Genomic DNA, 11,314 nt, shown 5'->3' with positions numbered 1-11,314 from the left:
CCAGACCTCTCATTCAACCAGACCTCTCTCTCTCAGTCTAAACCAACAGAATACAAGCAGATCTCTCTCTTCCTTGGACCCACCTAGTGGATTACACCAGGTACAAGTGACTTTCTTTTTTCTCCCCCTCTTTTTCTTTGCTCTTCCTCATGGAACTTAATTGCAGATTATACCAGGGTCAGTCCACCTTATGTGGATTATGCGGTCGACACGCACTGACATTTTGCACCTTAATGCCATGTATAACGCACTGACTTCTGTCTTTTGTTGTGCTTTTTTAAATGTATTTTTAAGCACCTTAACTAACTTCCATAAGTATATCATGCTACAGTATACATTGCTGCTATGCTCACGCACCTTTTTCATATCTTATCTCAGGTACTAGTGTAAATATGTAGATAACTTGTTGTTTGGCTATTTTGTTCTTTTGTTTCATCTCCCTTCCCACTTGCACCCCCCCCCCCTCTTCTTCCTCCCCTTCTTCTTTCTATGGAAATAACCAGTGGTAGAAAAAGTTTAAAAAAAATAATTTACTTAAGTAAAAGTATCAATACTGTATTATAGAATTACTCTGTCACAAGTAAAAGTCAGGAATTCAAAATTTACTGAGTAATAGTACAAAAGTATTGGTATCAAAATGTACTTAAAGTACCAAAAGTAGAAAGTACTCATTATGCGGAATGTCCCATTCCACAAGTTTTCAAATGTATGAAATTTGTAAAACTCTTTTGAAAATAGCAGATCTACAAGCTCACAATGCGTCGCATCGACTGAGCTTGTATTGTGAGCTTGTAGATCGGCTATTTTCAAATGGCCGAAATGTATATAGGGCAGAAAGTGGTTAATGTATGATTTGCGATAATAATCTAAATCTAATAAAGTAACTAGTAACTAAAGTTTTCAAATAATAGCAGTGGAGTAAAAGTACAATATTTGCCTCTGAGATGTAGTGGAGTAGAAGTAAAAATATTGGACATTTTTGAACTTTGTAAACCTGTGATGTGACAATAAACCAAACAGAATACCAATATGGCCGACGAGAAGATGGAGCTGGGGGACATGGGCTCCTCTCTGATGGACTCCAACAAGAGGTCATCACCTCCGGCCAGCCCTCCCAACAGGTTCGAGCGCATGTTCCAGCCCTGCCTGGCGGAGCTGGTGGGCACCACGTTCTTCGTGTTCATCGGCTGCGTGTCGGTCATCGAGAACGTGGAGACGACCGGCCGCCTGCAGCCGGCCCTGGTGCACGGCCTGGCCGTGGCCGTCATGGTGGCCTGCATGGCGGAGATCAGGTGAGGGAAAAAAAACTCTTTCTTTTTCTTCTTCTTCCTGCGTTTCCCTTATCCCTATAAATGTGTGCAAAGTGAGAAAAAGTTTTTTGGGAACAAATCGAGCATCAGTCGTTATCTTAATTAAGCCCACTGAGCCTTTTTAGGGCTATTAGACTTCTAAAATATGTCGGCTAGGCTAAAACCGGGTTACAACTAGTCTAAAAGTGTTTTTTTTTTCAACATCTATTCTTCCTAGATGAAATGTCCCGTAATATTTCATACCACGTTGATTAGCTGTTTTTAAAGCGTCTATATATAGACCGTCGTCTATATTATAGCCGTTGAAATGACGTCTATAATATAGACGTCTATATCTTATATGTATTTTGACCCCTGCCCATTTCAAAATATTTTGTTCCACCCCCCAGAAGCAAAGATTTTAGTTAAAAAATGTTTGCTTTAAAAAAGAATATAGGCTATATTCAAAGATTTGCAAACATTTTCACGATTTTTTTCACAAATAGCAGATCTACAAGCTCATAGCGTGGCACTATGAGCTTGTGTATCTGCTATTTTTGAATAGCCAAAGTATAAAATAATGGTTTAAGTGATTACACAGTTGCGTTCCCTGTATTAATGGGTTAACCCACTTGAGCCCTATGGTGGGGGTGAACATAGCAGATCTACAAGCTCAAATGTGTCACGTTGTGACGCATTTGAGCTTTTTTTTGGGTGAAGATATTTTGGAGCATAAGGGGAACATGAGTGGACCTGCATGGTCAATTAAGTATGGGGTTTAAGCAGTTAAATACATAACACATTATTACATCAATAAAACAAAAATAGTTCTTTATAGTGGTTTATGTTTTATTTTATTGCTCTAATAATCCATTATTTTCTTTTTTTTTCGTCTTTAGAGGTAGAGTAAGTGATATTGGTTTATTAGAATAAATGTCAAATTGCTTGATATTGTGAGAGTAATCATTGCTATAGAGTGTTTGTTCAGTAACAGGAGTCTCCATGTCTCTCCAGCTCTTTATTAAGCAGAAAATGAATTTTTACCCAATCAGGATAGAGAATTTAGCACAGGATACAGATTAAACAAGTGAAATTGGATGTGATGAAACAGCAGACAAATGGATACTCTCTCTTGATTGGCTCAAATTGGCAACCCACCTGAAAATGTATTTTCTGTTTATTAAAGAGCTGGAGAGATGGGGGACCCCTGTTAGAGAACAAACACTATATATAGCAATGATTGCTATCACACAAGCTTTCACCTTTTAACAAAAACCTTTTGTTTTAACCAAACAATATCACTTACCCTACCTTTAAATGTATTTTTTATGCTTTTTGTAAAGCACTTTGAAATGCCTTAGTGTGTGAAATATGCTCCACAAATAAACGTGCCTTGCATGTGTGTGACGTCCATGGATAGTTAAAATGTTGCTCGTACAGATAAGGTAATGAGAGGAGACATTGTAAAAAGAAAAAAACATTCTCCGTTTTCTGACATTTGATTTTATCACCCTTTCTCTCATGCTACTGTGCATCTCATCACAACATGTTTGACATTTTGAGACTTGAGAATTTTTTTCCCCCAAGATTTTTCAAAAATAGCAGATCTACAAGCTCATAGTGCGGCACTCGGTGCCGCGCTATGAGCTTGTAGATCTGCTATTTTTGAATAGCCGAAGACATCTAAAGTGACACAGATGCGTTCCAGGTCTTTTTATTGGAGAACAATTTTAACATTCAGCCATTAAATAATACAGCTCTCCATAGATTCTTTTTATTTTTTTAAACAAGACATTGACAATATTGCATTTATAAAGCTGCCCTCTGGTAGTCTAACAACAGTGGTAGGTTCTCAAACTTTTCCGTGTCAAGGAACCCCCAAATGAACACGTATTTGACTGCAGACAGACCCCGAAATTAACACGTACAGTATTTGGCTGCGGACAGACCCCCCGTCTGAACATATATTGTGCCAGTAACATCACTTTGTTTTAAATAGCAGGCTAATTTCAAATAGCCGATGTACACAGAGGTTAAAGAGGTCAAAATGATTTATTTTAATGCAATATTAACTAATTTAGCTACATGGGGAACCCCTAGAACCCTCTCAAGGACCCCCTTGGGTGTCCCCAGGGGGACCCCACTTTGACAACCACTGTTTAAACACAGTTATTAAGGATGAACAAGCCTAATCTAATCTTGAACTGATTGCTGCCATTGAAGTCACACTCCTGACTGATAGGAGAGCATGTGTGTAAAAACAACAGTTCATAAAACGTCTAACCCTTGAACAGTGGTGTTTTTTGTACTTTACTGGAGTATGTACTCTTACTTCTACTCCACTACATATTTTTTTGCTTGTTTTTTTGTTACTAGTTACTCTGGGGATTTCGATTATTATTACAAAACATTAAAGGAGTAGTTCACCCAAAAAATGACTTATTTTCTATCAATTGCACACCCCATGAAGCCTTGAATCCATGGAATATTTTTTGTTTTTGTTGCATTCCTAGCCAGTAATTTGATACCCGTCTCCTACCGGCTAATGTATCCGGTAGGAGACACAAAGTAGATTCTTTGTGTCTCCTACCGGAAATACACACGGTCATCAAATTCTTGGCTTAGGAATGCCACAAAAACAAAAATTAATCCATGAATTCAAGGCTTCATGGGGTGTGCAATTGATAGAAAATAAGTCTTTTTTTTGGGTGAACTCCTCCTTTAACCACTTCAGCCCCTATATACATTTCGGCCATTTGAAAATAGCAGAGCTTGTAGATCTGCTATTTTCAATTAGCATAAAGAGTACTTTCTACTTTTGGTAATTTAAGTCCATTTTGATTACAATACTTTTGTACTTTTACTCAAGTACATGTAGGATTGATACTTTTACTTAAGTAAAACATTTGAGTACTTTTTTCCACCACTGCCCTTGAAACTCATTTTGTTCTCCCCCCCCCCCATACAGCGGTGCTCATTTCAACCCCCCCTTCACCCTGGCCATCTACCTGTGCGGGGGCATGGAGTTGAAGATGGTGGTCCCGTACCTGGCCTCTCAGGTGGGGGGAGGGGTGATCGGAGCAGCCATGGCAAAGGTGAGTGAGTGTCCTTCTCTGTATATAAGTTACTTATCAAAAGGTTTCTCAATCTAAAATCCAGAAGTTTTTGTGGTATTATCTGGACTTTGTCTTTATCTACCATGAGTGAAGTGATCTCATCTCTATAGAGCAGTGGTTTTCAACCTTTTTCATGCCAAGGACCACTAAATTGATATAAATTTGGCCGCGGACCCCCATCTGAAAATGTTTTGTGCCAGGGACCCCCCGGAAGCAAAGAGTTAAAAACGTTATTTTTAAAATATATATATATTGAAAGATTTGCACACATCTTCAATATTTTTCAAAAATAATATCAGTTAATATCAGAATACTGACATATTATTAATTTCAGCTGTTACAATTCCGAACATGACCCGCTTTAATTACTTCAGTCTACATTAGTAGCTTCATGACTAGTATACAAAATCTTTTTTATGTCCAATGTGTAGCATAGGCTATGCTTAGTATTTAAGTTCATAAAGTTAACATAAGGATAACTAAATGCATTTGAAATGAAAATAATAAAATGCTTCTTTTCAGAATTCCGATTAAAAAATAGCAAAAACAAATTCAGGATTCCAATTCAAAAATAGCAGATCTACAAGCTCAAAACGCGTCGCACTGCGACACGTTTTGAGCTTGTAGATCTGCTATTTTTGCTATTTTTGTGTGACATAGAATGGCCCGACAGTATATGATGCAATGTGGACCTCTGGAGTGAGTGTGGAAATCTCAGGTGATCGGGAAGGGAATTATGGAAATGATGAATGAATGGGTTTAAAAGCAACACTTGGTGTGAGGATTTGACTGTATGTTGTGACCCATGACGATTTCGTCGACTAAAACTATGACGAAAAAACGTCGACTACATTTTTTCACTGACGAAAACTAAACATAAACTAAGACTAAATATAGTGGCAACTTTTACAACAAATACAAACTAGACTAAATTGTTAGTGAGGGATCTAGTGGAGAAGAGATCCAGTAGAACTAAAAGACAAGTCATTTTATGTTTGTTTGCGCTCAGGTGTTGCACTCTGAAAATAGCAGATCTACAAGCTCACAACGTGTCGCGCTGCGACACGTTGTGAGCTTGTAGATCTGCTATTTTCAGCATGCAACCAAGTGTAAAATCAGCCATTACTACGCCATCAAGGCACCGCCAACATACATTTTAGTCGACTAAATCAACTGTAGATTTAGTCGACTATAATCTTATGATGTTTAGTCGACTAAAACTAAAACATTTCAGATGACTAAAATATGACTAAAACTAAATGGAATTTTATTCATAAGACTATGACTAAAACTGGATCAAAATTTGCTGTCAAAATCAACACAGCTGTGACCTTTATGTCGGCATGCAGGCGATGACCAGCACGGAGCACTACGCCGCGGCCCAGGGCGCCGCCTTCACCCTGCTGAAGGCTGAGAGCCAGCTGAGCGGCGCCCTGTTCGGGGAGGTGGCCATGACGTGCCTGGTCACCATGGTGGTGCTGCTGGGGGCCGTGAACGCCAAGAGCAGCAGCCCCCTGGTGCCCTTCATGGTGGGCTGCACCGTCATCATCAACGTCCTGGCAGGGTGAATAATAACTCATCTTAATGATAATAATAATCAGTGGTGGAAAGTAACTAAGTACATTTACTTAAGTACTGTACTTTACGGGAGTATTTACCAATTTTCTATACTCGTGCTTCTACTCCACTACATCTCAGAGGCAAATATTGTACTTTTACTCCACTGCAATTATTTGAAATATTTAGTTACTAGTTACTTTGCAGATATAAATTATTACGTTATAAAATATACATTAACCATTAACCAACCATGCCAGACATGGGCTATTTGAAAATAGCAGATCTGCAAGCTCACAACCCGCGACACGTTGTGAGCTTGTAGATCTGCTATTTTCAAATTCCCCATGCTTTTTTTGTACTTTACGTACATTTTGATACCAATACTCTTGTACTTTTACTCAAGTAACTTTTGAATTCCGGACTTTTACTTGTAACAGAGTACTTCTACGTTGCAGTATTGATACTTTTACTTAAGTAAAACATTTGAGTACTTTTTCCACCACTGCGTACAGACACCTGGTATTTTTGGTCCTCCTCAGACATTGTAGCAGCATTAGTAATAGTAAAAAATATTTATATATATATTTATAATAGAAAAACAACACTTAACTTTGGCTAGCTCACTACAGAGCCTGTGGCTTAATCTGAAACAGTGATTAATTGTGACCAGAAGAAGCCTCATAATGACTTACACAGTATGCATGTTTTGTAATTAAACCTTTATAGTTTTTGTCAATTGAGGGCTTAATTTAGCTACAATCCATCGAAAGTTTTTTTTTTTTGTGCTATCAGAAACTTTTTCAAATAATCAGTAACTTCCGTTTTCCAAATATACTGTGATATGATTAATGTTTGATTATTATGCTTTCCCTGGCTTTACTTTCTCAATGGAGAACCCTCAATGGGTCGACAAAGGATCTGTGTCATTTTTTGATTTGAGCTAAAAAGCATTATTTTATACTTTGGTTATTCAAAAATAGCAGATATACAAGCTCATACCGCGGCACCGAGTGCCGCGCTATGAGCCTGTATATCTGCTATTTTTGAAACATCGAGAAAATGTGTGCAAATCTTTGAATATATATATTTTTAAAGCGACCATTTTTAACTAAAATCTTTGCTTCTGGGGGTCCCTGGAACAATATATTTTGAGATGGGGGTCCGTGGCCAAATACATATCATTTTGGGGGTCCTTGACATGAAAAAGTTTGAGCACCACTGATATAGAAACATACGTTTTTCAGAAAACTGTTGAGATTTAGGAGACATGTAGAATCGGCTTCAGGCCTTAATGGGTTAAAGATGGTGAGAGAATATTGAATGTCTATTGCTGTTGCTCTGTGAGAAAGCCTTGTATGTGTGTGTACTGTATATATATATCATGCACCTGATCTCACAATCATAGATCTGTATGTCACAGTGCAGGATGTCATGTTTGCTCGAGTCACAAATGACTCCAGACATGAAGATAAGATGGAAATGTGTGATAAGATAAGTGTCATAGTTATTATGGTGCCCTGGCCTTGTTTTAGAATTCCTATATGAACATAATTATGTGCACCTTTCCCACACAACTATACAGAGAGCTTATCACAATGCAAACACCACTATAGTACTGGACAGTAACTAAGTACATTTACCCAAGTAATGTGCTTATAGTACAATTTTGAGGTACATTTACTTTGCTTGAATATTTGCCGTTTTTCTCCACCACCTCCCAGAGCTAAATATTGTACTGTTTACTCCACCCAAAATTATTTGACAGCTTTATCAAACCTATGCTCGTCATTTGATATACCCTATTTTATACTTTGGCTATTCAAAAATAGCTGATCTATAAGTGCAACGTGTTGTGAAATTGTAGAACAGCAAGACAAAACTTTTTAAAGTTAATTTTTTTTTACATTATTTTATTTTCTCAATGTAAGTATATTTTGATGGCTGCTTTTGTACTTTTACTCAGGTCATATTTTGAACACAGGCCTTTTATTTGCAGCAGAGTTTTATTATATGATGGTATTGATACTGGTGTTGCTTCTTTAAAAAAAAAAATGATACTGGTATTTTACTTAGACAATTTAGACCTGAGGCCGATTCTAAAAACGCCTTCTAAATCCTGATCTTAGTTTTCAGAAAAACTTCAAATATTTGTAAAAAAATTACAACAAATGTATGTTGCTATATACTGTACATAGCAACACATACATAGCGACAGGAACCCCAAAAGGGGTTCCAGTCCTGAAAGGTATAGTTTCAAATAGGGGTTCCCGCCCAAAATGGGTTAACCCATTAAGACCTGAAGCCGATTCTACAAACGTGTTCTAAATCCCAACAGTTTTCTGAAAAAAACGTATGTTTCTATATCAGTGGTGCTCAAACGTTTTCATCTCAAGAACCCCCAAAACGATATGTATTTGGCCGCCGACCCCCATCTCAAAATGTTTAGTTCCAGGGACCCCCCAGAAGCAAAGAATAGAGTTAAAAATGTTCGCTTTAGACAATATATATTCAAAGATTTGCACACATTTTCACAATGTTTCAAAAATAGCAGATCTACAAGCTCGTAGCGCGGCACTCGGTGCCGCGCTACGAGCTTGTATATCTGCTATTTTTGAATAGCCAAAGTGTAAAATAATGCGTTCCAGGTCTCAATGGGTGAAGTAAATAAATCTGTGTAGTTCTTCCACCTCTCTCAACACCGTTATGTCACAAACAGAAAATATACAGTCAGCTTGTCTTGTTTATCTATCCTAGCGGGGACGTGTCTGGTACGTGTCTGAACCCGGCCAGAGCCTTCGGCCCGGCGCTGCTCTCTAACTACTGGACCTACCACTGGGTGTACTGGGTGGGCCCCATCGGAGGGGGTCTGGTGGCAGCTGGACTGGTTCGGTAGGTTTACAACACACTAAACTACTGGACCTGCCACTGGGCAGTGGTGGAAAAAGTATAATCCCATTGTTTACTTAAAGTAATACAATGCAGGTCCACAAATAATGCAGGTCCACAAATAACGATTTTTAGCAACCTCTGCTGGTCACTACCGTCAATGCAGGCCTGTAGTGGATTTCTGCATTACCCAGAATTCCATTTGTTTTCACCGGAAGGCGGAAGCGTTTCAAAAAGCATTCTTTTAATTGTTTTATACTATCTGCGGATCATTTCTCTTATAGCCAGTGGAGCATTAGTTACCATGAGCTGTGTGTTATTTTGCTGTTGTTTTTCCATCTTCAAATGCTATAATGTCTTAAAAACAGCGTGAGATTCCTTTTTGTTAATAGCGCGGCAGTTCCTGGCCAAACAGGAAACCGGTGAGGTAGTTCCTGGCCAAACAGGAAACCGGGGCATTTCCGTTTCTGTTTTCTGGCCGGATGACGTCATTTTCGCGGGAATGACATCCCCGCCACCGTTTCAATAGAAAATAGTTTATAAAAGGCTTTCGGGGGTGAAATTCATGGAGTGGGTGTTGTGAAACATTTGCCACTCACAAAAGATATAAAATCTAACTTTAGTTTTTTTGAAAAAGTTACCTAGTACAACTTTAAGTAAAAGTATCAATACTGCAATGTAGAAGTACTCTGTTACAAGTAAAAGTCCGGAATTTAAAAAAAAAAGTACAAAAGTATTGGTATCAAAATGGACTTAAAGTACCAAAAGTAGAAAGGTACTTCATATGCAGAATGTCCCATTTCACAAGTTTTCAAATGTATAAAAATCTTTGAAAATAGCAGATCTACAAGCTCACAATACGTTGCGTCGCGACGCATTGTGAGCTTGTAGATCGGCTATTTTCAAATGGACGAAATGTATATAGGGCTGAAGTGGTTAATGTATGTTTTGTAATAATAATGCAACTAAAGTTTTCAAATAATTGTAGTGGAGTAAAAGTACAATATTTGTGGATCCGAGATGTGGTGGAGTAGAAGTAAGAGTATTGGAAATTGGATATACTCTAGCAAAGTACAAATACCTCAAAATTGTACTTAACTACAGTACTTGAGTTTACACCATTTCATTTGGGAGATTTCAAACATCAAATATCTCTTTTGGGTGTCGAGCTTAAAGGTTTGGTAACCACTGAATTACAGACACATAAATGAAGATTAATGAATGTTATCATTTGACTCTTTTCTCCTAGACTTCTCCTTGGAGACAGAGAGACCAGACTCTTCCTCAAACCATGAAACCATGGAAACCACGTCAACACGAGAGAGACGTGAAGATGACTTATATCAAAATGTACCCTTTCTACTAAAAATGTAACCCTTTATTTTGACCTGTTTTTATATTATGTATATGTATATATTCTACTCTGTTTTTTTTTGTATTAGAGATGATTAGTTTTTTTTACACAATAAACTGTGAGAACCTCCATCCTTTTCCCTTTTGAGGTTTTTGGTAATCAAGTATGCGAGTTGACTCGTATTCTCACGTTATAGGTTTTGGCGGTACAAACACAACTATTAATGTGGTATGTAGCTGTGTTGATTTCGTCGACTAAAACTATGACGAAAAATGTTGGTCGACTAAAACTAGACAAACACTAAAACGTTTCAGATGACTAAAATATGACTAAAACTGAAATAAAGGGATAGGTGCTGGTAAAGGTCAAAGTTAGTACTCGCTCTGGAGTGTCGGCCAGAACACAAAGGAGGAGGCAACTGGGAGTTTAAGTTGTTTACTGAAGGCTTAGTAATAGTATGGGCAGCATACAGATACGCACAGGTACAGGACAGGTATTGGGTGTGTGTGGTCTGAAATAAATCAGGGGTACATACAGTCAGTTCTGCATACTGCACTAAACATGGCATCAGTCACAAACATGATGAAACAAACAGGCAATGGGTCAATAGGCTAAACAGGGTAATCACACACACAGCAGCAACATCAAAGGGGACCCTTAACGAGGCCTACTGCAGCCAGGTGTTGGCAACAAGTAATCAAGTGATTAGCACTAATACAGAGCATCCAAGCATGGAGCTAAAATAGAGACACATTACAAACTCCCTCTTTGTCCAAACACATAAATACATATAGATTATGCATGTAGGCATATTATAAGTAAATGTAGGTAAATTATAATTAACCAAACATCAACCAAAATAGCATCATTCCACAGAGATAACATGGCAAGCAAACAGTGGCACAAAGTTACTCTAAAACAGAATATGCCAGCCATAATAAGTGGTGAAACATATATCAACATAAAGCACAACTCACGGTTGTTCAATGACGCACACAGGTTAAGGATATAATAGTATAAAGGAGTATATAACAATACTAGAGAGAGTCCGTCGCGGTAGAGACAAACTCCTCTGCAGGCACGGTGAATACAGAGTCACTAATGATTGA

The 11,314-nt window shown here is 38.0% G+C and overlaps 1 protein-coding gene across 1 annotated transcript; it reads left to right on the top strand.

The window, feature by feature from the left end:
* Nucleotides 1–1,029: 1,029 nt before the first annotated feature.
* On the top strand, nucleotides 1,030–10,211 carry aqp8b (aquaporin 8b; the record flags this gene model as incomplete). Its single annotated transcript, XM_084070832.1, has 5 exons — nucleotides 1,030–1,292; nucleotides 4,258–4,384; nucleotides 5,755–5,969; nucleotides 8,720–8,854; nucleotides 10,101–10,211. The coding sequence occupies 5 exons, from the start codon at nucleotides 1,030–1,032 to the stop codon at nucleotides 10,144–10,146; spliced, it is 786 nt and encodes a 261-aa protein (XP_083926958.1). The 3' UTR covers nucleotides 10,147–10,211.
* Nucleotides 10,212–11,314: the final 1,103 nt, after the last annotated feature.

This window comes from Gymnoscopelus microlampas (assembly GCF_963454915.1).
Source record: "Gymnoscopelus microlampas genome assembly, chromosome: 11".
Classification (NCBI taxonomy): domain Eukaryota; kingdom Metazoa; phylum Chordata; class Actinopteri; order Myctophiformes; family Myctophidae; genus Gymnoscopelus; species Gymnoscopelus microlampas.
The sequence above is the reverse complement of the archived record's forward strand: the minus strand, read 5'-3'. Positions and strand labels throughout refer to the sequence as shown.